The sequence below is a fragment of the Scyliorhinus canicula genome, chromosome 1 (genome assembly GCF_902713615.1).
Source record: "Scyliorhinus canicula chromosome 1, sScyCan1.1, whole genome shotgun sequence".
NCBI lineage: Eukaryota > Metazoa > Chordata > Chondrichthyes > Carcharhiniformes > Scyliorhinidae > Scyliorhinus > Scyliorhinus canicula.
This window is the reverse complement of record NC_052146.1, coordinates 11,766,349-11,793,482: the sequence shown is the minus strand read 5'-3', so window position 1 is coordinate 11,793,482 and position 27,134 is coordinate 11,766,349. Positions and strand designations below refer to the sequence as shown.

The window sequence follows — 27,134 nt, the reverse complement described above, 5'->3', positions numbered from 1 at the left end:
TTCTGGTCACCTCATTTTAGGAAGGATGTGGAAGCTTTGGAAAAGGTGCAAAGGAGATTTACCAGGATGTTGCCTGGAATGGAGAGTAGGTCATATGAGGAAAGGTTGAGGGTGCTAGGCCTTTTCTCATTAGAACGGAGAAGGATGAGGGGCGACTTGATAGAGGTTTATAAGATGATTAGGGGAATAGAGTAGACAGTCAGAGACTTTTTCCCCGGGTGGAACACACCATTACAAGGGGACATAAATTTAAGATAAATGGTGGAAGATATAGAGGGGATGTCAGAGGTAGGTTCTTTACCCAGAGAGTAGTGGGGGCATGGAATGCACTGCCTGTGGAAGTAGTTGAGTCGGAAAAGTTAGGGACCTTCAAGCGGCTATTGGATAGGTACATGGATTAGGGTAGAATAATGGAGTGTAGGTTAACTTCTTAAGGGCAGCACGGTAGCACTGTGGATAGCACAATTGCTTCACAGCTCCAGGGTCCCAGGTTCAATTCCTGGCTGGGTCACTGTCTGTGCGGAGTCTGCACGTCCTCCCCGTGTGTGCGTGGGTTTCCTCCGGGTGCTCCGGTTTCCTCCCACAGTCCAAAGATGTGCGGGTTAGGTGGATTGGCCATGCTAAATTGCCCTTAGTGTCAAAGTAAGGTTAATGGGGGGGGGGGTTACTGGTATAGGGTGGATATGTTAGGCTTGAGTAGGGTGATCATTGCTCGGCACAACATCGAGGGCCGAAGGGCCTGATCTGTGTTGTACTGTTCTATGTTCTATGACCAATCAAGCAATATTGTTCACACAGTCTTCAACTTTGTCAGAAAATGGACGATGCTTTTGTATAAAATTTACTCTTTCATGGCTCGTTGTAGAGAGACCATAAACTGATGCGCTGGTCTTTAGATCCTGCGGCCATAAGCCTTTCACTTGAAACAACATGATCTGAGAATGTGACGCAGTGGATGCTTGCTGTGTGGTACGGTAGAACTGCCAGGGGTTTCAGCTTCTTCCAGCCAAAGACTCGGACCCGATGATCCCAACCAGCTGTGGCTAATATCTTCTTGTCTTGGCGGATGCAGGTGTCAGCTATCCCAGCATTTACTAGTGGCATCGTTTGCTGCAACTAAGGAATTAAATTGGAAATAAGTATTATATTTTTAGTTAAATATTCAACATCTAGTTCCTCCCCGCAGTGATTTCCACTTTGTTTCAACTTTTAGATACTGAACTGTTTTTATGCCATATTTTTAATGAAAAGTGTTAATGTAGTAACCAGTATATGTGATAACTTTCCAAACCTTGATATAGAGGGCTTTAGTGAGACCACAGATGGTTTAATGTGCACAGTCTTGGTCTCCATAGCTAAGGAAGAATATACTTGCCTTAGAGGAGATACAGTGAGATTTCACTAAATTGGTTCCGGAGAAAGTTGTCCTATGATCAGAGACTGAGTAAATAAGGGCTATAGTCTCTGGAGATTAGAATAATCAGCAGTGATCTCATTGAAACTGTCATGGAAATTATAATAAAGACAAATTCTTTGATGTTCGATTTAAGGAAATTTATTTACACAAATATATTTGCGGAGAGATTCGATTGAAGGAAGCCTATCTTTATAGTCTGAAATAACTACTGGAAGTAAACAGCCATGTTTACATTAAATAGACCTTGGAAAGGACGCAAGATGAAATACGTAGGACGTATGCTTCTGCCCTTGGCTAAAAACAACTCGAGTACACATTTTGTTCTCTTTCGGAGGACAATGTGTTATCATAATAAGGCCGAGACCAAAATATTAAGCAGTATTTCGTTTATGTTACCTGACCTACTTATTTTTGTTGAAAAGCAGTGTCAAGCATTTCCCAGCATGCTTCTAAGTTGGCAACTCATTAATTTCCCTTCCACAGAAACATGCAAGATTCTGAAGGGATAAGGGGGTTAATTCTCTGAGAGTCAGAGTTTTACGGCACAGAAAGAGGCCCTTCAACTCATCTTGTCTGCTGCGGCCATCAAGCACCAATGTATTCTAATCCCATTTTCCGGCACTTGGCCCGTAGCCTTGTATGTTATGGCATTTCAAGTCCTCATCTAAATGCTTCTTAAATGTCGTGAGGGTTCCCATTCTACCACCCTTTCAGACAGCAAGTTCCAGGTTCCCACTACCTTTTCCCCCTTTTTCACAAATTCCTTCTAAATCTCCTGCTCCTGACCTTAAATCAATGCCCCCTAGTTACTGGCCCCGATCTACGTTCCTCATAATTTTGTATATCTCAATCAGGTCCTCCCTCCGTCTTCTCTACTTCAAGGAAAACAACTCCAGCCTAACCAGCCTCTCTTCGCAGTTGCAGGTTTTGCTTTTAAAACGCGGAATTCAGCTACAATATAACAATAGTTATGACTCAACGTTTTGAACTATTGTTCACTGAAGCACAATACTGATATAACCAGAACATTTAACCTCAGGGGAATGAAACGAATCTCAGTATGATTGCGCACCTGTCTTCGAAATATAACATTAAAAAATCTTTTCAGACAATAATATTTAACTCTGAAGACATGAATATCTTAATAGAGCAACAGCATTGAATCAGAACGAATAATGCAGCAGATGTGAAATATGTTTTTGGTATTGTGATCTGCAGCTTGTTTTGATATGAGGTCAAACTGGCAAAGAAAATGTGCAGATTGTCAGGAAAGAAAGGTAGCTTTAAGTAATCTAGATTTGCATTTGTGGATATTAGAAACAAGGTATGGCTTTAAGTAAGTTTATTTTTGTGTTTCAATGTAAGGAAGGGCTAAAACTTTAGTTAGCTTCATTTCAAATTGAATTGTAATTAAAAGTTTACGACGTGAAAACAAACAGGTTTTAAAGAAAGTCTAGGCTGTTGCTTAGTAACCAGGGGCCCACACTGAAAAACACTTATGTTTCAGTTGGAACCAGATAACTGAGAAGAAAGGAGCTCTCACAGAAGCTGCCAGCCTTCAGGCAGGATAATGGAGTGCGGGGCCGAAAATAAGTCCCAGAAGCTAAAGAACAGATAGTTCGAAAAACCAGGGAATGAAGAGAGGGGTCCCTGGAAGACTGAAGTCAAAGGGATAAAGAACTAGAATCTGAGCAGGATACTGCTCACTGAAGTTAAAGAAAGGGGCAGAGAGTCTCCCAGTTAAAGATAGAGCTGAAAGGTGCAGATCTGGTGAAGTTGGCTAGCGAGAAGTCAGACATCTGAAGTAATCCCAAGGTTGGTGACACCTTCATACTGCCAGTGAAGCAGTGGTGTTCTATTGACATAGATGGATACCTGAGAGGTTGTGTGGAAGCTTGAATACACATGGCAATCCAGGGCAGGGGAATACTGAAAGGAGAGATTGAAATCCTGGAAGTAGATTCTTGGTGAAGGCATCTGAGAGAAAGCATTTTTTGGGAGAAGATTCCAAAGCATGTTTCTTTGAATGCGGAGTTTGGAAACACTTGTGTTTCCATATTTCAGTGATACCAGTTGGTTCAGTGTGATAAGCATCTGGGGGATTTGATGAGTAATCCACATAAGTTTTATTGGGTGGCTTCTGCCACTTAGTTTCAGAGTGTGGTGTGTCTGATCAGAGTTAGCTTTTGGTTTACATGGACTATGAACTTACCGAGAACATTGAAGTATAAGATATATTTTGAAACTTGCGTTATCCTTAAAAATCTACGCACACCTGCGATGATATTGTGGGGTGAAGGAGTAAAGTAGGGTCACCATAGTCCCAGATGACCATAGGCTGCTTTACTCTTTGAGGGGGAGAGCTGACTGGTGGTGATTTAAACCGAGGGTCACCACACCTCGGGCAAGGGGCAAGGTTGAGAATAACCTCAGCCGGGAGAGGAATTAAACCCGCGCTGCTCTCCTCGCTCTGCATCACAAACCAGCTGTCCAGCCAACTGAGCTAAAGAAGTATTGTATTATAGTCACTCTTTTCGTGTTGAATAAATGTTTTATTCTTTTATTAAAAGTTAATTGGCAGTCCTGTGACTCTGTTCATCTATGTCTCTGAACAAAAAAATAAAAGTTATGGTCTACTGAGGCATGGTTCTATTCTAGGACTCGATTGTCCAGTAGTAACATCAGTTGGGATTGTAACAAGATGAACACAGGCCAAGGTATAAAATGCTGGCACAGTTCATCCTCATCTTTAGCTTTTCTGGTAAGCCATTAGCAGATACAGCATGCGATGAAATTGTGTGTGTTTTTGGCACTAAAGTAGAATCAACAGAGTGTATATGAGCATAATTTGCCAAACTCAGAATAGAGACTTTGAAAACGTAGAACGTTAAATAATTGTGGAATTTCAGTACCTGCTAGAATGAGAATCCAGACAACTCTGTACTCACATAATGTAACTGGTACATGATTAATTAGTTTGGACTCTGCAACAACTCTTCCTCATGACTAAATATTTTTTCAGCATATCAGACTGTTGGCGTAACAGTGAATAAATGACACACAGGTCACTGTTGCCGACCTTAAGGTTCTGTTGCTTGTCAAGTCGCCAGGAGCTGAGAACATTCTCTGAGGAGCCGGAGATACCCTTGACCTTCTCTGGGTCAAAGTCAAGGCACATGATTGGTTCACCGTGGCAGGCGAGACGGCTCAACATTTTCTTTTCCGATGGGTCCCAGAGGGTCACAGACCCATCCTCGTATCCAACCAATAATAACGCCCGAGAACAGGAAAGAGGCTAGTCAAAAAGACAGAGAAAGAGATAGTAACATAGCATGTAATGTGCCATGAGAAATTCACACTGTTGCTGCAATATACAGCAAAAGATTCAGACCTAGTGCAACCCATTTTGGTAGCAGTAAACATGTATACTTAAAAATGTACAGTTCACCCAGTGTGACTACAGAAACAGTCTCGGTGGAGAATAGTCGCAACTCAGAAAATTGCTGCATAATTTTCCATGTGTTGGAACATGCTCAAGGGGCTGAATGGACTGTCCTTATGTTCTGGTTAACACAAACTTCAGTGCATGAAAAGATATTGGTCCTCCAGCATCAATGGGACTATGTTACATCTGTTGTTGTCACATCTAAATATGTGAATTAACTGATTTCTTCATTCATGGAACATATGCAGAAGGAGGCCATTCGGCCCATCAAGGCTGCACCGACCCACTTAAGCCCTCACTTCCACCCTATCCCCAGAACCCAATAACCCCTCCTGACCTTTTTGGACACTAAGGGCAATTTAGCATTGCCAATCCACCTAACCTGCACTTCTTTGGATTGTGGGAGGAAACCGGAGCACCCGGAGGAAACCCACGCAAACACGGGAGAATGTGCAGACTCCGCACAGACAGTGACCCAGCAGGGAATTGAACCTGGGACCCTGGCGCTGTGAAGCCACAGTGCTAGCCACGTGCGCTACCGTGCTGCTCATGGTCCAAGCTCTTAACAATTCTGAAATTATTTTCAGCACAGTGGTTAGAACTAGTGCTTCACAGCACCAGGGATCCGGGTTCGATTACCGGCTTGGATCATTGTCTTTGCGGAGTCTGCACATTCTCCCCGTGCCTGCGTGGGTTTCCGCCGGGTACATCAGTTTCCTCCCACAGTCTAAAGATGTGCAGGTTAGGTGGATTCGTCGCACTAAATTGCCCCGTAGTGTCCAAACGTTTGGTGGGGTTTCTGGGTTACGGGGATAGGGTGGAGATGTGGGCTTAGGTAGGGTGCTCTTTCAGGGGCCGGCATAGACTCGATGGGCCGAATGGCCTCCTTCTGCACTGTAAATTCTATGATTCTACATTGTTATTTTTCTCTTCCTTTCTCTCTCACGTTTTGCTTTACTACTCTTTTAATTTCCTCATCCCTATCTGTAATATTCCTGCCACTGTATTTTGTTTCTTCCTCATCTCCACCATCCCTGGGCTATTTATGTTATTATTATTTTTGCTTTCGTCCATTAACTTTGTCCATCACCACTGCCCGCTTCTATAATGCTCCCCTACACAGGTCACAACCAAGCTTCTGTTGCGAAAATACAAGTTATTTATGCTTCGCAGTCATTTGTTAATTTGGAGTACAATGCGGATTGTCTCAGCTGTATTGGGCATTTAAAAAAAACAGCAAGTGATTCTACAAAAACTAGGGACAATTCTTTGCAGAAATGTGTGCAAACCCTCCTCTCGCCCTCCAGGTGCATTCAAATTTTGGCCATTAATAAAAATATACAAGCAAAAATAAGTTGCCTGATTGAAAGTGCATATTTTTCACAGAAATATGTTGCCAAAGGTCATGTTGCCAAAAGAGAATCCATCACAACAGGTGTGGAAGATTAAGGCCTGTCCAAAGGCATGGAAATCAGCTTGGATGGATGGGAAATCTTCAAAGGCTACATCAGGAATGGTCAATGACAGTTCATCAAACCCCAGTGGACACTGCCTTGGAAAAGTCTAAATGAGATGTGTACCAATTCCCCTTCCTCCTGCTAAAGGTCTAGTAGCTACTCCAACATTTTAACAGACAGGTTAAAAGAGAACCCAATGCGGGCATATACAGTCCCACCACTTTCCCCATCAAGATGTTATTATTGTGAATATCAGCAAAAACGTACAAAATACATCACTATCAGCTATGACATTTTGGCTGGGTGATTTCAGAAATGAAATATTTACATCGTTCCAGTATTGTTAACCCCATGTATTGCATGCCTTAAGCCACACAAACTTCCCATTAACAAGAGTGGCTTGGGCTGTACAAAAATGTATCATTGGAACTCTTTTCAAATGATCACACAAGGTACATAACCAGTAGCATTTGTAATTAAATATCTTTCTGAAGGAGTGCCTTGTTAATCCCAAAATAATCTAAAGCCAATATAATCATTTCCTGCTCGTGACATTTGCAACATGCCAAATTTCTCAGCCAACAACCCAGCCCCCACCCCCTGCACGCACACGCACGAAACAAACAGCGCCTGCTGCTGAACTGTCTACAACACTTAAGTGCATCTGTGCTGTAAAATTATAGTTTTCTAGATGAAACGGAGACAAGCTAAACAGAAAACAAAAAGAGCACCTGATCAAAACATGAATCACATGCTGAAGGCAAAATGAGTCAGTGTTCAGGTTTCCGCAACATATTAGGTGTGTGTTACCTGCCATAATTTCAGACACATAGGCATGCCCAGTTTAGCATCTGCTGGCGGCTTTAGGATCCAGACTGGCGTCTTCTTAGGTAGGTCGAAAATCTTCACCTATGTTGTGGAAGGGTGAAAAACACCATTAATTCAGCGCTGTGCTCGGCCTATACTTGTTGCATCCGACATAAAAATCCATGGGCAACAATTTGGCAATAATTAAGACTGCACAAAGCCATATCTCGTTGCAAAGCAAAACTGCATTGCCACTACTCAAGAAACAGTTTGTCTCCATCCAAATTATTGTGCTCGGTTCAATACGCTCATTGTTTTCTAAATGTAAACAATCACACTACATTTGTGCACTGTTCCAAAAGCTGTAAATGGGTTACCTGGAGGCAATTCGGAAAAAAACTAGAAATGGCAACCAGAAACATTCTCTGTCAAAGGTGTGAGACATAATACCTGATGTCTAATAACAGGGTGAAAATCACAAGAGTTTATTGAAAATATAACAATTGGAAAGACAGTAATCTTTTAAAAAAAGCTGCCAGTTTGGCAACCCAATAAGACAACAATATGTTGTAGAAACAGTACTTTCACTCTATTTTAATTAATCACTATTTGACTGTTGCCTTCAAGCTGTCATGTATAATCTTGTAGTATAAGTACTCTATTCAGTTAAAACAGATGTGTGCACAAAGCAGATTAACATCACTCTAAAACTCTGCGCATGATGTGTTTTTGTCCTATAGTTAATATTAAATTTTTCTATGAATATTTCACATTCAGGGCCTTTGTCAAAGCTCAACATTTTGAGGACTGGTCTCTATTTTTATTTCTTCTTTTCAAATGTTGACAGCACTTCTTTCAAGCATGTCTATATGTGACGCAGCGTCAGCCATGCCTCAGTCATTAGCACTCACTTCGGAGTGTGAAGGGTGTGAGTTCAAACCCACGTCAAAGACCCAATCACAAAATCAAGGCTATTGCAGTAATGAGGAAGTGCTGCACTGTCAAACATACTGTCATTTGGCATAGACATTAAACCACGGCACTGCATGCCTGCCCTCTCAGATGGATGTAAAAGATCTCATGACACTTCTAGAAATTATCCCCAGTCCATACCGGCTGAGGTTATTCATGAAGGCTCCGCCTTCTCAGCCTTACTCCTTGCCTGAGGTGTGGTGACCCTCAGGTTGAACCACCATCAGTCAGCTCTCCCCCTCAAAGGGGAAAGCAGCCTATGGTCATCTGGGACTATAGCGACTTTACATTACATTTACTAGCCAACAGCAGGAAACCAAATTATCCGGCCATTAACACACTGCCATTTGTGGGATTTGGCCGTGCAGAAATTGGTTGATGGGTCTCCTACATCACAATAGTGACTGCACTTCACAAGTGCTTTATCGGCTGTAAATCACGTTTTGGAACGTCCCAGGTTGTGAAAAGCACTATAGAAATGCAAGTTCTTGCTCTTCTTATGTTGACTGAAGAGGCAGCTCTGAGTTGTTTAATGTTCTTTAATTTAGTTTTTAAAAATATTTCTCCAGGACTGCATAACCAACACTGATTACAATATGTTACAAAATGTGCCAAAAATGCAAGAGAAAAAGTAGTTTTCCTCCATGCATATGCAGACAGACGAAATTGAGACAATGTTAAAAGAGGGCACTTTGCATTGATTCAGACTATTCAGGAGAGCTTGCCTGAACAGATCCTGAGCAAGGGCACCTCCTATCTGTGTAGTATGATGAGCACATCCATATGGTCAATTATACAATTACCTCCGACAGGGTGCTGCCCGGTGCCGCTAAAAGGTAATGGTCAACACCTTTTTGCATTAGTGAACACTGACAGAATCCATAGCTATCCAAAGGAATGTGGTCAATCACTCCAGTGCGCCCTCCGGATAGGTCCCATGTGCAGACAGCTGCATCCCGACCCTGGCTGTAGGAAAATAGGGAACACATGAAAACAAAGCAGAATCGTGGCCATATTTCCTTCATTAAATTAGCAACAATTTGCAATCAGAATAAAGCTTTCTTTATTTGCAATGAGTTTAACTCATGAGAAATTAAGCTATGGCCTAAAGATTTGAGATAATTTTTCTTTTATAAACAATTCCAAATCATAAACAGAGTATTCTATAGTTCGGAATCATTTTTGTCCCTCCTCTCCCAACAGCAACCACTCGAGATGTGTACGATTCCCTGGATGCCAGTGGCTCGAGTATTTATTCTAAGAGACCACTTTCCACATGTGTTCCTAAATCTTCCTATATTTTAAGCATAGGTCACAATGTAAAGTTTTACTCGACAGCCACTATGAAGAATGCTGGAACCCAAAGCAGTGATGTGCGAAAGGGCCACGGTCTATACGTGGAATCCTTTTGTCTTGTAAGTCGTCAAGCTGAGCAGGATACTTCACCAAAGGAAGAGGGACAAAAACGATAGGTCCAAAAGCTTTTTGCTGGACAGCAAGAATAGCAGAGAGAACAGATGTTAGCCAACATGCCACTGCCAGGCTGCAGGAGAGTAAAGGCCCCAAGGCAGATAGAGCAGCATTATTGTGAGTATCAGCAGACTACTTATTCATACAACTGAGCCTAATCCTATCCTTCAACACATATACGCCGTCTCCAATACACACGCGTACACACACACATACGCACTTACGCTGGCAGGATTAATTAGATAGCCAACAGGAACAGGAATAACATTGAATATTTTCCCTCCTTAATCCAGAGATATCAAGTTAAATTATAGTGCTATTCTATAACGCAGAACAGTTAACTCAGCGTTTTACATATGCTGATCTATAGCTGGCTCCATAGCTCAGTTAGAGCACTGGTCTCGTAAACATGGGATCGCGATTTCAATTCTCGCTGGGGCCTAGGATTGAAATTTGGTGGCACAGTAGCACTGTTGCTTCACAGCGCCAGGGTCCCAGGTTCGATTCCCAGCTTGGGTCACTGTCTGTGCGGAGTCTGCACATTCTCCCCGTGTCTGCGTGGGTTTCCCCCAGGTATTCCGGTTTCCTCCCACAAGTCCCAAAAGACGTGCTGTTAGGAGAATTGGACATTCTGAATTCTCCTTCGTGTACCCAAACAGGCGCCAGAATGTGGCAACTAGGGGCTTTTCACAGTAACTTCATTGCAGTGTTAACGTAGCCTACTTGTTACAATAAAGATTATTATTAATGGATATTTAGAATCATAGAATTTACAGTGCAGAAGGAGGCCATTCGGCCCATCGAGTCTGCACCGGCTCTTGGAAAGAGCACCTTACCCAAGGTCCACCCTCCACCCAATCCCCACAACCCAGTAACCCCACCCAACAAAACAGGCAATTTTGGACACTATGGACAATTTAGCATGGCCAATCCACCTAACCCGCACATCTTTGGACTGTGGGAGAAAACTGGAGCACCCGAAGGAAACCCACACACACACGGGGAGAATGTGCAGACTCCGCACAGACAGTGACCCAAGCCGGAAATCGAACCTGGGACCCTGGAGCTGTGAAGCAATTGTGCTGTCCACAATGCTACCGTGCTGCAAAGTGATGGATACAGAACTGGCTAGGTCATAGAAGGCAAAGAGTAGCAATGGAACGGTGCTTTTCTGATTGGAGGGCTGTGACGAATGGTGTTCCGCAGGGATCAGTGCTGGGACCGTTGCTATTCGTAGTATATATAAATGATTAAGAGAAAAATGCAACTGGTCTGATTAGTAAGTTTGCAGACGACACAAAGGTTGGTGGAATTGCCGATAGCGATGAGGACTATCAGAGGATACAGCAGGATTTAGATTGTTTGGAGACTTGGGCAGAGAGATGGCAGATGGAATTTAATCCGGACAAATGTGAGGTAATGCATTTTGGAAGGTCTAATGCTGGTAGGGAATATACAGTGAATGGTAGAGCCCTCAAGAGTATTGACAGTCAGAGAAATCTAGATGTACAGGTCCACAGATCACTGAAAGGGGCAACACAGGTGGAGAAGGTAAAGAAGGCATACGGCATGCTTGCCTTCATTGGCCGGGGCATTGAGTATAAAAATTGGCAAGTCATGTTGCAGCTGTATAGAACTTTAGTTAGGCCACACTTGGAGTATAGTGTTCAATTCTGGTCGCCACACTACCAGAAGGATGTGGAGGCTTTAGAGAGGGTGCAGAAGAGATTTACCAGGACGTTGCCTGGTATGGAGGGCATTAGCTATGAGGAGCGGTTGTTCTCACTGGAACGACGGAGGTTGAGGGGCGACGTGATAGAGGTCTACAAAATTATGAGGGGCATAGTCAGAGTGAATAGTCAGTGGCTTTTTCCCAGGGTAGAGGGGTCATTTACTAGGGGGCATAGGTTTAAGGTGCGAGGGGCAAGGTTTAGAGGAGATGTAAGAGGCAAGTTTTTTTACACATAGGGTAGTGGGTGCCTGGAACTCGCTGCCGGAGGAGGTGGTGGAAGCAGGGACGATAGTGACATCTTGACAAATACTTGAATAGGATGGGAATAGAGGGATACGGACCCCGGAAGTGCAGAAGATTTTAGTTTAGACGGGCAGCATGGTCAGCACAGGCTTGGAGGGCCAAAGGGCCTGTTCCGTACTGTCAAGTGACATAATAAAGATTACGCCTTTGACTAGATTTTGATGTTTTCACTGAATCTCTGTAATAAAGTACCACAATAAACAAAATTCATTAACCTATGCAAGCTTCTTTATAAATGAAGTTATTTCCTCCCATTAAGTGTTGTGAAAGGTCCTCTGATAACTCAGTGACTTTGCCAATGAGGCCAAAAAGGTCCCAAATTTGATCCCAAACTGCGCTGAGTTAGTTGAGCCCGCCTCAATACCCTCTGTTATCCTGGGCTACCCCTCGATCTAACTTCCTCTGCCTTAAAGCATGCATTCTTTGTTTTTCTTAGGAATTTCAACCACCATGCAGCGATCTCTACAGTTGCACGTGGATTTTCCACTGCTGGAGGACCAGATTTCAGAGCATAACTAACCTGATGAGAAAATCTCTCCCTTGCAACGTTTGTATCCATAAAACAGACTGTCCGCTGTGGCTTTCGAGCACTTTATCTGCCCTGTGTGTCTTTAAGTTCCAGATGTGTATTAGTCCATTGGCTGAACTGTTTGAAGAAAAATTGAATTCATATGTTCAGCACGTACATCGTATTAAACAAAAAAGCTGAAGCATAATTATCCAATTTGGCAAAAAAAGCTCATGTCATGAGGAATATTCAGTGTCAGAGGTTCTTGGTTGATTTACAGCAAAGCGTCGACTCTAACATGCCTGTAATGGCAGAGTACACAGTAAAGTGAGATTTTCACTGGCCAATCTATGATCTACTCTGGCGCAGCATTAACATTATAAAATAATTAAAGCATAATGGACAATGATGGTGCTCAGCTCGGCAGGTGCCATATGCCATCAGAGTGGTCCAGTGCAAACTGACACCCATGATCTCCCACAGACTGAGCTCCTGATTTCAACTGTGCAAAGGATAAAGCATCAAGCCCGTGTCGACCATGTCTCAGAGGGTAGAAACCTGGAATCAGAAGCGACCTTAGATCAGTGTTGTGCAACTCAAATGCATTTGCAGGGGCCTTGCGAACACACCAACATACAAATTAGGAGCTGAAGAAGGCCGTTCGGCCTGGAGTCTGCTGCACCAGCACGGTAGCATAGTGGCTAGCACAACTGCTTAACAACTCATGGGTCCCAGGTTTGATTCCCGGCTTGGGTCACAGTCTGTGCTGTTATGGGCCAGGGTTTAGAGATCCCCAAAGTGTATCATGGAGTTCACCTGACCCACATCTGTTAATAGATTGTGGTATGGGGAGCACACGGCCCACTCTACAGGTGTGGTACAGCAGAAATGGAAATGTATTTTTTTAAAGCAAAACACTGCTTATTCTATGAACTCAAGTTAACCTTTTCAAAATATACAGTGAACATCTTAGCAACCATTAATTCAAATACAACCCCAAAGAATACAACACTAAGTAATCCTTAAGCTGTCCTTTTAACATCCATACGACTTAAAAAAAAAACATTGAACAGAATCACATCAGGTTAAAGTCACTACTGACAGCAGTTATTAATTTTAAATCACCAAAGGACCAATTTACAGTTTTTAGATTAGAGAGAGAGAGACTAATACCCTCCTTGCTGTGACTGCAGCGATCCAGCTCTGGAAACGAAACTAAAACACACCGTGCAGCAAACAGCTTAAAGCAAAAGTAAAACGCTGACAGACAGCCTAGCTCCACCCACTCTCTGACATCACTGATAAACACCCATTTCTTAAAGGTAATTACTTAAACACGCATTTCTTAAAGGTACTCTCACATGACACCCCCCCCCCCAAAAATAAACTATCAACTTCAAGATGGTTTCATTTTTCACCTTTTCACTATCCTTTAAGAAATGCACACAGTAAATATACTTTTTCGTTTCAAAAAATAACATAGTCCATTTTTTTCATTTGTTTTCCTCCAACTGAAATCCTTCTCAATTGACAGTCTCTTTGAACAAGAGGGTCTCTGCACGATCCATCCATTTCTCCACACCTCGGCATTTCTCTTTAAAGTCAGATACTTTAGTTCAATCTGATCACAGAGTCCCTTGTAATTCTCCAACACAAGAGCATTGGTTATCACAGCTTTCAGGCAGTTAAATGCCTGTTGAAAGTCCGCTGTCCACTGAAATATTTTACGCTTATTCAGCAAGCCTATCAGTGGAGCAATCACGCTACAAAAAGTATTCACCAATGTTCGAGCAAATCCACTCATGCCAAGAAATCGCATTATTTCCCTTCGTCTCGAGGATATTAGAAACTCCCCAATAACTTGTTTTCACATCCCGTGGGACCATTCAACCGCGTCCGATTGTATGGCCAAGAAAAGTGACTTGGGCTTTTCCAAATTCACTTTTGAAATGAAATGAAAATCGCTTATTGTCACGAGTAGGCGTCAATGAAGTTACTGTGAAAAGCCCCTGGTCGCCACATTCCGGCGCCTGTTCAGGGAGGCTGTTACGGGAATTGAACCGTGCTGCTGGCCTGCTTTCAAAGCCAGCAATTTAGCCCTGAGCTAAACAGCCCTTATCACCAAACCCGCCTCCTGAAGTCGATCCAATAACTCCATCAAATGTTTCAAATGTTCTTTCCATGTCTGGCTGAAAATTACCAGATCGTCGATGTATACCGCACAATTGGGTAATCCTGAAACATCTTTGTTAGTTAACCGTTGAAATGTGGCTGGGCGTTTTTCATGCCAAATGGCATAACTTTGAATTGGTATATACCATCTGGAGTCACAAAAGCTGAAATCTCCTTCGCCCTTTCGGATAAAGGTACCTTTAAGTAAATCCAGTTTGGAAATAAAAGCGGATTGTCCCACTTTCTCAATGCAATCCTCCAAATGTGGTATAGAATAAGAGTCCGTTCTTGTAACTGCATTAACCTTTCTATAGTCCACACACAACCGTTGGGTACCACCTGGTTTTGGTACCATCACTATGGGTGAGCTCCATTGGCTGCAACCCACTTCAATTATGCCATTTTTAAGCATACTCTCAATCTCTTTGTTAACCTGTGCCAATTTTAAAGGGTTAAGTCTATATGGATATTGCTTGATTGGAACAGCATTTCCCACATCTACATAATGTATAGTAATGGGCTGGTTTTAGCTGGCTTTGAAAGCAGACCAAGGCAGGCTAGCAGCACGGTTCAATTCCCGTACCAGCCTCCCCGAACAGGCGCCGGAATGTGGCGACTAGGGGCTTTCCACAGTAACTTCATTTGAAGCCTATTGTGACAATAAGCGATTTTCATTTTTCATTTTCATTTCATTCATTTAGTACTTCCCAATTTATCTCTACAAACGTGATATCAATAACTCTTTCAGGTCAGTCCGTTTTTCCTCTGGAAGGTAACTCAACAATTTATCCCAATTTTTAAGAACATCATCATTTCCCAATTTAATTTGAGGTATATCAAATTCATAGTCATCTGGGTTTGGTTCGTCACTTTGAGATAGAATCATTAAAACTTCCTCCTTTTTCTCTCCTCTTTCATAGATCATAGAATTTACAGTGCAGAAGGAGGCTATTCGGTCCATCGAGTCTGCATTGGCTCTTGGAAAGAGCACCCTACCCAAGGTCAACACCGCCACCCTATCCCCATAACCCAGTAACCCCACCCAACACAAAGTGCAATTTTGGACACTAAGGGCAATTTATCATGGCCAATCCACCTAACCTGCACATCTTTGGACTGTGGGAGGAAACCGGAGCACCCAGAGGAAACCCACGCACACACGGGGGATGTGCAGACTCCGCACAGTGACCCAAGCCGGAATCTGGAGTCACAAAAGCTGAAATCTCCTTCGCCCTTTCGGATAAAGGTACCTTTAAGTAAATCCAGTTTGGAAATAAAAGCGGATTGTCCCACTTTCTCAATGCAATCCTCCAAATGTGGTATAGAATAAGAGTCCGTTCTTGTAACTGCATTAACCTTTCTATAGTCCACACACAACCGTTGGGTACCACCTGGTTTTGGTACCATCACTATGGGTGAGCTCCATTGGCTGCAACCCACTTCAATTATGCCATTTTTAAGCATACTCTCAATCTCTTTGTTAACCTGTGCCAATTTTAAAGGGTTAAGTCTATATGGATATTGCTTGATTGGAACAGCATTTCCCACATCTACATAATGTATAGTAATGGGCTGGTTTTAGCTGGCTTTGAAAGCAGACCAAGGCAGGCTAGCAGCGCGGTTCAATTCCCGTACCAGCCTCCCCGAACAGGCGCCGGAATGTGGCCGGACCCTGGAGCTGTGAAGCAATTATGCTATCCACAATGCTACCGTGCATAGTCATAGCATAGTCACATGACACACTCGGTGAGTTTTCCTTCTTTCTGGTGTTTTTAACCACATAATTCACCTCACTTAATTTCCTTTCAATCTGATAAGGTCCACAAAACCTTGCTTTTAAAGGTTCACCAACCACTGGTAACAATACTAAAACTTTATCTCCACTGGCAAAACTACGAACTTTGGATTTCTTGTCCGCTACCCGTTTCATCACATTTTGTGCAATTTTTAAATGCTGTCCAGCCAATTCACCTGCTCTATTTAATTGTTCCCTAAAATTTGACACGTAATCCAATAATGTAATTTCCGATTTCTCACTCACCAATTTTTCCTTAATCAATTTAAGTGGTCCTCTTACCTCATGACCAAAAATTAGTTCAAAAGGATTAAATTTGGTTGACTCATTAGGTGCATCCCCAATTGCAAACAATACGAATGGAATTCCTTTATCCCAATCCTCTGGATAATTGTGACAATAAGCCCTCAACATTGTCTATAATGGCTGATGCCACCTTTCTAACGCTCCCTGCAATTCTGGATGGTACGCAGTTGATTTAAATTGTTTTATTCCCAAGTTATCCATAACTCCTTTGAATAACCTGGAGGTAAAATTTGATCCTTGATCCGATTGTATTTTTGTGGGTAGTCCATATCTAGTAAATAATTAAGTAACTCCTCCACAATCTTTTTAGCTGCAATATCACGTACTGGAATGGCCTCTGGAAACCTAGTCGACACATCCATTACAGTCCAAAGGGTATTGATTCCCACTTTTTGTTTTAGGAAGTGGTCCTATGCAATCAATTAGGACCCTTGTAAAAGGTTCCTCAAATGCTGGAATGGATATTAAGGGCGCTGGGTTTATCACTGCTTGAGGTTTCCCTTTCACTTGACATGTGTGACATGATTGACAAAATTTAACTACATCTTTATGTAGTCCAGGTCAATAAAAATGTTTTTGTATTTTAGCTTGAGTTTTCCTTATTCCCAAATGACCTCCCACTGGTACCTCATGTGCAACTCGCAACACCTCCTTCCTATACTATACCGGCAATACTACTTGATGAACTTCGGCCCACTTTTCATCCGCCTGCATATGTAAAGGTCTCCATTGTCTCATCAAGACATCACTTTTACGGTAATAACACTCTGGTATACACTCAGATTCCTCTTCTGTGTATGCTTTCTGATACATCCGTTTTATTTCTATATCTTTCTGTTGTAACTCTGCCAATTTTCCTGAACTAAAAATATCCGCCTCATCCTCCACCTGTCCTTGTTCTTTTTCAACATCTGATCAAAAATTGTTTCTGATAATTGCACTTCAACTTCATCTTCACTCTTTGATTCCTCCTCTTGTCTTAACCTGCGACTTTGCAACCTTGTTACTACACAATCCGGAAAAATCCCAGGATATTCGTCCTTCAACACTTCAGTTGTCTGATTTTCAATTGGCTTATCAACCACAGTAGTCATCACTCCCACCTGCAATCCAGCTATATCATTACCTAAGGTAAACCGTATTCCTGGATAAGATAGTTTCTCTATTACTCCTACTACCACGTCACCCTTTTCACTGGACTTCCCAACTGTTCCTTATATAATGGAACTACACCCTGTATGCTTCAACCGATGCCAAGGCTTATGTAGTTACATTGTATATATTGTGTTGCCCTATTATGTATTCTCATGTATTTTCTTGAATTTTGTTTAATTCCCTTTTCTTCCATGTACTGAATGATCTGTTGAGCTTCTTGCAGAAAAATACTTTTCACTGTACCTCAGTACACGTGAGAATAAACAAATCCAATCCAATCCAATCACCCTGAATTCCTGATAAACACCCATTTCTTAAAGGTACTCTCACATGACAGTGCAAAGTCTGTACGTTCTCCCAGTGTCTGCGTGGGTTTCCTCCAGGTGCTCCGGTTTCCTCCCACAGTCCAAAGATGTGCAGGTTCTGTGGATTGGCCATGCTAAATTGTCCTTAGTGTCCAAAAATTGCCCTTAGTGTTGGTGGGGTTACTGGGTTATGCGGATAGGGTGAAGGTGTGGGCTTTGTTAGGGTGCTCTTTCCAAGAGCCGGTGCAGACCCGATGGCCCGAATGGCCTCCTTCTGCACTGTAAATTCTGTGATTCTGTGACCATTTGATAAGATGGCTGATCTGATCGTGGCCTCACTGCCACTTTCCTGCCTACTCCGATACCTTTTGACTCCCCAGTTAGTCAAGAATTGATCTGCTGTAAAACATTCAATGCTCCAGCCTCTACTGCTCTCTAGGGCAGAGTTCCAAAGATTCACAACTCCCTGAGAAAACTAAATTCGCCTCAACTCCATCTTAAATGGGAGACCCATTATTTTGAAACTGTGCTCCCTGGTTCTAGCCTCTCCAGAAAGCGAAACATCCTTTCAGCATCCACCTTGTCAAGTCCCCTCAGGATCTTATATGTTTCAATAAGATCACCTCTCGTTTTCCTGTCCAACCTTTCCTCATAAGATAACCCCTCATCCTAGGAATCAGTCGAGTGAACCTTCTCCCAATTTTGTCCTTTCTTAAATAAGGAGACCAAAACTGTACACAGTATTCCAGTAAGGAAGGCGGTGGCGGTCCACCCCACTACAAGCGAGGATGGAGGATTTGGCGTTCTGCCAAATTTTCCATTCACTACAGCGGGACCGGGGAATCCGGCTGCAGTGAACGGATGTAGAATCCCGCCCCCAATCATGGGTTCCCCTATTATTGCCACCAGGTGGTGGCAATAATAATAGTGATATTATTGATGGAATTGTCCTCCGGAAACCCAGAGCCATGTTCATGGCAGATGGTGGAATTGGAATTCAGATAAAATGGAAAGTCTAATGATGACCATGATTGTCATAAAAACCCATCTGGTTAACTAATCCCCTGTAGGGAAGGAAATCGGCCATCCTTACCTGGTCTGGCCTACATGTGACTCCAGACCCACGATAATGTGGTTGGCTCTTAAGTGCCCTCAGTTCAAAGGCAATTAGGGATGGGTAATAAATGCTGGCCCAGCCAGCGACCCCCAAATCCCATTGAAAAACAGTTTTGGTCAACTCGCAAAACATCCCTACTTTTATATTCCATTCCACTTGTAATAAATGACAACATCCATTTGCTTTCCCAACCTTGCTGCACCGGCATACTACCTTTCTCTGGTTCACAAACCAGGGTGCCCAGATCCCTCTTCTGTACCTCGGGATTCTGCAATCTCTCTCCATATCTATATCCCTTCGCAGACTCCTCATGTGCTCTTCACAACTTATGTTCTTACCTGTCTTTGTGTCATTAGCAAATCTAGCAACTATACATTTGGTCTCTTCACCTCAATCATTAATATATATTCTAAGTAGTTGAGCTCCCAGCACTGAACACTATGGCACTCCACTCGTTACATTCTGCCAATCCAAAAAAGATCCATTTATGCCTTCACTGTTTCCTGTTAGCTAACCAATCGTTTATCTATGGTAATATGCAATACCATGAGCTCTTCCTTTGTGTAGTAACCTTTGATGTGGCATCGTGTCATATGCCTTCTGGATATCTAGGCCGGGATTCTTCATTGCGAGTCCACCCCACTACCGCTGCAAGCGAGGATGGAGGATTTGGCGTTCTGCCAAATTTTCCATTCACTACAGCGGGACCGGGGAATCCGGCTGCAGTGAACGGATGTAGAATCCCGCCCCCAATCATGGGCTCCCCTTTTATCCACATTGTTTGTTACTTCCGCAAAGAACTCTAATAAATTAGTCAAACATTATTTCCCTTTCACAAAACCATGTTGACTCTGCCTGATTGCATTATTTCCCTTTCACAAAACCATGTTGACTCTGCCTGATTGCATTATTTCTCTTTCACAAAACCATGTTGACTCTGCCTGTTTCAAACTGAAATTTTCAAAATGCCCTGCTATAACGTCCTGTAGAAATCAACTATTTTCTAATACTCCTGATAGGTAAAAGATAGCTATTCAGCTTAAATATTAAGCCCCAGTCTTTAAATAGCAATTTTACATTCACTCATAACCTCAGGCCATCTCAAAACATACAGAGACACAAACCAGCATAATTCCATTATAGATTAAAATAGCACTTTTACTGAGCTAACAAGTACATTTGCAAGACAGTTTGACACTACACTTGTGCTGTACCATTTATCAGATCAAGGACATAGCAACACCATAGCAACGGCATAGTAATGTGAAGGCATCATTGTTCACAATACAGATAACAGCTAAGTCAGCAGAAGACCAGTTTAAACTGGTTGCGATAACAGCACTGAATTGCATTCCATAACATGCACATTTAGATATGAAACATTTAAAACTAATGTTGCACATTGAAGATTGACAGCTAACCGTCAAATCAAACTCATTTGATTCTAACCCAAACCAATTAGGATTACATAGGGGTGTAGATAGATGGCTAAAGACTGATATGATTTCCTATACCGTGAAGGTCCGTACGGCCATCTTTATTCATGAATCATCTACACTTTATCTAAACTATTCATTGTCTCTATACTTTCACTTTTCCACTCTAACTCTTGAAGTAAATGCAAGCTGTTCTGCCGTAAGCAAGAAACCATTTCTGTATTATTTTGAAAATTAAATTGTGTACAAGTTGTTTCTCGTTAAGTCCTTTTTGCTAGTCGGACTTAGAGAATAAGATTTAAGTGACTCTCAATTGTAATCAAATAGAGGCAATAAACGATTCTTATTTGCACCCGAGAAGTTTTAACTCAAATTTCTACTGAGTTTTAGTGTCGCAAGTCCCACTAGATCCGCATGGTAGATCTCTACACCTCCTTAATAATAGATTCCAGGATTATTTCTAAGACAGATGTGAGAGTAACTGGCCTGTAGCCTTCTGCTTTTTGTCTCCCTCTTTTCTTGAATAGAGCATTTACATTTTCAAGTGAAAAGGCCAAGGATTTGCATGACAAAGACATTCAAGAAACAAACAAAGTGCTTTAAACAAAATGAGGCCTTGACCCAAAAGTATCAAAACACTAGACATGTTAATATTTGTATAATATTTTATTTTGGCCTTTCTTCCATTTCACTGGCATGTTCTGGCCCCCTTCTCCAACAAGCCCTATCTGAAATATGAGCCTCTTTGTGTTCGAGTTACCACCAGCATCCTCAGTTACGGAGTGCGAGAGTTCTGTAGTGTGGGAGCAGTTCCATGAAACTTCATATATCTCTTACCCACTTCAAGAAATTTTAAAACCAAAATTGGAATATGAGACTGGTCTGAATGTCAATCACTGTCTGGATTCAAGCAACATCAGTATGAAAAACAACTTGCACATATGCAAAGTGTTCAATGTATCAAAACAATCCAAGTTACTCAACAGGACCATTGATAAAAACATTTTGAAACCAAAAACAAAACAACTTTGACAACAAGCCACAAAAGAGGAATATCGGCACAAATGTTACGAAAACAATAAGGCTCACATGACTTGCGTGTCTTAAATCTAACAGGATTGAGCATCACCCAAGAAATAAACATGCTTTCCCAATTATTTCTTCGAAACTTTTTTTAATTATAATTTTGTTTTCATAAATTTAGAGCATCCAATTTCCCTTTTTTCCAATAAAGGGGAAATTTAGCGTGGCCAATCCACCTACCCTGCACATAAGAACATAAGAACTAGGAGCAGGAGTAGGCCATCTGGCCCCTCGAGCCTGCTCCGCCATTCACTGAGATCATGGCTGATCTTTTGTGGACTCAGCTCCACTTTCCGGCCCGAACACCATAACCCTTAATCCCTTTATTCTTCAAAAAACTATCTATCTTTACCTTAAAAACATGTAATGAAGGAGCCTCAACTGCTTCATTGGGCAAGGAATTCCATAGACTCACAACCCTTTGGGTGAAGAAGTTCCTCCTAAACTCAGTCCTAAATCTACTTCCCCTTATTTTGAGGCTATGTCCCCTAGTTCTGCTTTCACCCGCCAGTGGAAACAACCTGCCCGCATCTATCCTATCTATTCCCTTCATAATTTTAAATGTTTCTATAAGATCCCCCCTCATCCTTCTAAATTCCAACAAGTACAGTCCCAGTCTACTCAACCTCTCCTCATAATCCAACCCCTTCAGCTCTGGGATTAACCTAATGAATCTCCTCTGCACACCCTCCAGTGCCAGTACGTCCTTTCTCAAGTAAGGAGACCAAAACTGAACACAATACTCCAGGTGTGGCCTCGCTAACACCTTATACAATTGCAACATAACCTCCCTAGTTTTAAACTCCATCCCTCTAGCAATGAAGGACAAAATTCCATTTGCCTTCTTAATCACCTGTAAACCAACTTTCTGTGACTCATGCACTAGCACACCCAGGTCTCTCTGCACAGCGGCATGCTTTAATATTTTATCGTTTAAATAATAATCCCGTTTGCTGTTATTCCTACCAAAATGGATAACCTCACATTTGTCAACATTGTATTCCATCTGCCAGACCCTAGCCCATTCACTTAACCTATCCAAATCCCTCTGCAGACTTCCAGTATCCTCTGCACTTTTTGCTTTACCACTCATCTTAGTGTCATCTGCAAACTTGGACACATTGCCTTTGGTCCCCAACTCCAAATCATCTATGTAAATTGTGAACAATTGTGGGCCCAACACTGATCCCTGAGGGACACCACTAGCTACTGATTGCCAACCAGGGAAACACCCATTAATCCCCACTCTTTGCTTTCTATTAATTAACCAATCCTCTATCCATGCTACTACTTTACCCTTAATGCCATCCATCTTTATCTTATGCAGCTACCTTTTGTGTGGCACCTTGTCAAAGGCGTTGTGGTTTGGGTTGTGGGGGGGGGGGGGGGGGGGGGGGGGGGGGGGTGAGTCCCATGCAGACACGGGGAGAATGTGCAAGATAGTGACCCGGGGCTGGGATCAAACCCGGGTCCTCGACGCCGTGAGGCAGCAGTGCTAACCACTGCGCCACCGTGCCGCCCCTCTATTTCTTCTAAACTGACACCTAAAAAATTGAGCAGGAAAGCAAAGGACTTAGACAAAACAATTCTGATTCTGTGCTACTGGAACCCTGAAAATCCCTATAGAGACCACAAGAAACAATGAATACAATGAGCTATTTCTAGCCCTCTTGAAAATAGACAGCTATCTGGAGGAAAACATTTGTAAGTCTTTATTCTTTTTTTATGAGCAACACTTAATGCAAGAAGAAACCTGACCGCATGATTCACTAACAGGAAGGGACAGAGAAGTATCTTGAAAGATTTTAAATATACTCTTGTAAATAATGGCAGGAGGCTACGTTGGAAATCACCTGCGATCTGCGTGCTCAAACCCAATAGTTTGTTGACAGGCTTCGTTAGTCCAAATCCCACATCAAACTCCATGCCATGCCACAATGCCAGACAGTAGCAATTATAATTTTGTTTCTTCAGTCGCGATTATTTTTTAATTGCCACTTTGGAGCAAAAAGATCACTAGGAATTATTCTTTGGGCCACTTGCACAAAAGGTCTATTACAATGCAGCTTGAATTAGGTAGTAATTTGCAATCAACTCAACCCTCAAAACAATTTGATTATTACCTTGCCCTAGCACGCAGAGGTGAAACATGTAATTTGGTGACAAATTTACGAAAACATCCGCACGAGATGGAGGCTGGGTAAACAGCCCATTCAGACTGTTCCTTATTGATCATTTTGGGCTTGGTATTCAGACTCACTGTTGATATTCCAGTCACATGCTGGGATGAAATGCATTTTCTGAAATCAACCAGTTCAAATGAAGAAAATGTAGGTGATCGCTGGTACTTCCACATAAGAACTTAAGAAATAGAAGGAGTAGGTGCAGCCTCTTGAGCCTGTTCTGCTATTGATAGAATTAGAATTTCATAGAATTTACAGTGCAGAAGGAGGCCACTCGGCCCATTGAATCTGCACCGGCTCTTGGAAAGAGCACCCTACCCGAGGTCAACACCTCCACCCTATCCCCATAACCCAGTAACCCCACCCAACACTAAGGGCAATTTTGGAAAACTAAGGGCAATTTATCATGTCCAATCCACCTAACTTGCACATCTTTGGACTGTGGGAGGAAACCGGAGCACCCGGAGGAAACACACGCAAACACGGGGAGGATGTGCAGACTCCGTACAGACAGTGACCCAAGCCAGAATCGAACCTGGGACCCTGGAGCTGTGAAGCAATTGTGCTATCCACAATGCTACTGTAATGACCTCCAATTAGCATTATCGGTTGGCCAATTGGAGTATGAGCTCCCTCAATGATAGCTCATTGAGGTGGCCCTTATAAGCACCTGTGTAGGCTTTGTGCCCCAGTCTTAAGTTGACTGGACTGCTAGCAGCACTGTTTGGAGCTGTTCTTGTATCTAGTGATTGGAAATAAATATTGGTGTGGTGACGGGACTCCTGCCTCCTGTGGATTATTACAGTGGCGACGAGGTAAACAAAGAACTTTGCGGAGACCAGCTGCCGCACTCGGAGGGTAAGCCTTCCTATTTCAAAAATGCAGTTATTTGGGAGGTTAGAGGCATTCGACCCGACTGTTGAGGACTGGTCCCAGTATGTGGAGAGAATGTGTTACTTCTTCCGGGCAAATGATATACTGACGGACGAAAGGAGACGGGTTATCCTGCTGTAGGCGTGCGGACCCTCAGCTTTCACCATTATGCGTAGTCTAACTTATCCCGATGCGCCGGACACGAATTCTTTCCAAGAATTAACGGAATTGGTGAAAGAGCACTACGACCCAAAACCACCCCTCATTTTGCGTAGGTACAGATTCTACACAGCGAAGCAGGAAGACAAGGAGTCAGTCACGAATTTCTTGACCCGCCTGAGAAGGCTGGCGGAAAAATGTGAGTTCGGCCCGACACTAAATGAAATGCTTCGGGACCGGTTAGTGTGTGGCATAAACAACCTCACAATACAGAAGCGCCTGTTGGCGGAAACGCAGCTAGACTGCAGGAAGGCGTTACAGCTCGCACTGTCCCTAGAAAAGTTAGCAAGTGGGGCGCAGGAACTACAGGGCACGCCAATGGAGGTAGATACCTGTGAGGGAGACTACCACAACGGGTCCAGCTACCAGATAGCCGCTCTCAGGAAAAGCCTGAGGAATAGAGGGCCAAAGGAAAACCCCAGAACTGCCTCCAAGTCTGCTAGGACTAACTGGAGACAGAGGGAAGTACCGGCTGAGGCTCCCCCAACAGAGAAGAACCGTTTTTGGCACCAGACAGAGTGGGGTAACAGTGACAGAAACCCTAGAAGGAGGTGGCAAAAGAGGAATAGCAGGTGGGGACGCAGGGAAGTACACAACCTAGAAGCCCCATCCTCCTCCGAAGGGGAACAATGATATATTACAACGAAGAAAGCAGAACCTATTAAGATTACCCCACGGGTGAACGGTCGGCCGACAATAATGGAAATAGACACGGGGGCGGTCGTATCAGTAATGGGAGTGGCAGCATTTAAAAAATCAAAGATGGACTCCAGCCACTAACCCTAACAAAAACATCGACGAAACTTAAAACCTACACGGGGGAACCCCTGGAAGTTCTAGGCACGTCGCATGTACCCGTGGAATATGAGAAACAATTGCTCAGATTACTGTTGACGATAGTAGAAGGCTCCGGACCGAGCTTAATTGGACGGAACTGGCTGAAAGACCTAAAATTAGATTGGATGAAAAGTTTCCAGAGTGGAAGCGGGCAGTTGAGTGGAGTACTCCAAAGATACCTGGAGGTCTTCCAGGAAGGTTTGGGGGAAATCAAAGGCACCAAAGCAACTTTGCACGTGGACCCAGAAGCCCTTCGAAATTTTGTACGGCCAGGCCGGTACCTTTCGCGTTAAGGAAGAAGGTAGAGGTCGAAATAGAAAGGTTACGGCACGACGGCATTATCGGACCAGTACAGTTCTCGGAATGGGCAGCGCCGGTGGTACCAATTTTGAAGCCAGACAGCTCGATACGTCTCTGTGGAGATTTCAAACAGATGGTAAACAAATACGCACTGCTGGACAAATACCCAATCCTGAAAATAGACGACCTATATGCCAATTTGGCAGGTGGGCTTTTGTTCACGAAACTGGACATGAGCCACGCCTACCTGCAGTTAAAACTGGACAAGGACTCCCAGAAGTTCGCTATGATCAACACCCTGAAGGGCCTTTTTCGTTATACTAGGCTACCTTTTGGACTGTCATCAGCCTGCGCTATATTCCAGCGTACAATGGAAAATATTCTGCAGGGACTACCGCAGGTGGCGATTTATTTGGACGATTTCTTAATCATGGGTAGGACGAACAGGGAACACTTAAGGAAGCTGGAGGAAGTGCTCAGGCGTTTCGCAAAGGCAGGCGTACGGCTTAAAAGAGAAAAATGTGTTTTTCTGGCCCCACAAGTGACGTACCTGGGATATAAAGTAGACGAGTCAGGCTTACACCCATTAGAAGACAGAGTAAGGGCAATAAAAGAAGCCCCAGCTCCCGCCACGGTCCAGGAGCTACGATCATTTCTAGGGTTGGTAACCTATTATGGCAAATTTATTGAAAATAGGGCGTCCATCCTAGAACCCCTCCACCAGCTACTAAAAAGGGGCAAGAATGGAAATGGTCCGCCCGCCAAAACCGAGCATTTAGGGACATTAAGGAACAGCTGTCATCCGAAAATGTCCCAGAGCATCATGACCCAAGGAAGGAGTTAGTGGTCACTTGTGACGCATCCCCTTACGGGGTAGGAGCCACCTTAGCCCATAGAGGAAGGAATGGGAAAGAACGGCCAATAGCCTATGCTTCGAAGACCTTGGCGATGGCTGAGAGGAAGTACGCCCAAATCGAGAAGGAAGGACTGGCGGTGATATTTGCAGTAAAAAAAATGTCACCAGTATCTGTACGGGCGGAAATTCACCAAAGTGACGGACCATAAGCCGTTATTAGGGTTATTAAAAGACAAGTCAATACCCCTGATCGCATCAGCTAGAATCCAACGCTGGGCGTTGCTACTGGCGGCATATAGAAACATTCTGGAGCACAGACCGGGAACGCGAGTAGCAAATGCAGATGCTTTGAGCAGACTTCCCCTCCCGGACACCCCACCGCTAAT

At 43.2% G+C, this 27,134-nt stretch overlaps 1 protein-coding gene across 2 annotated transcripts in view; it reads right to left on the bottom strand.

Annotated features, from left to right (window-relative positions):
* gnb1l (guanine nucleotide binding protein (G protein), beta polypeptide 1-like) overlaps positions 1 to 27,134 on the bottom strand; it is a 52,904-nt gene that overhangs the window by 3,859 nt on the left and 21,911 nt on the right. The window contains exons 4-8 of one of the 2 annotated variants that reach the window (XM_038809552.1): positions 12,124 to 12,249; positions 8,902 to 9,064; positions 7,130 to 7,228; positions 4,497 to 4,712; positions 846 to 1,116 (exon numbers count right to left, since the gene is read on the bottom strand). In XM_038809552.1, the coding sequence (XP_038665480.1) occupies positions 850 to 1,116; positions 4,497 to 4,712; positions 7,130 to 7,228; positions 8,902 to 9,064; positions 12,124 to 12,249 (871 nt within the window). In that variant the 3' untranslated portion in view covers positions 846 to 849. Of the gene's footprint in view, positions 1 to 673; positions 1,117 to 4,496; positions 4,713 to 7,129; positions 7,229 to 8,901; positions 9,065 to 12,123; positions 12,250 to 27,134 lie in introns of those variants that run through there. The other variant, XM_038809645.1, reaches the window with a different exon arrangement.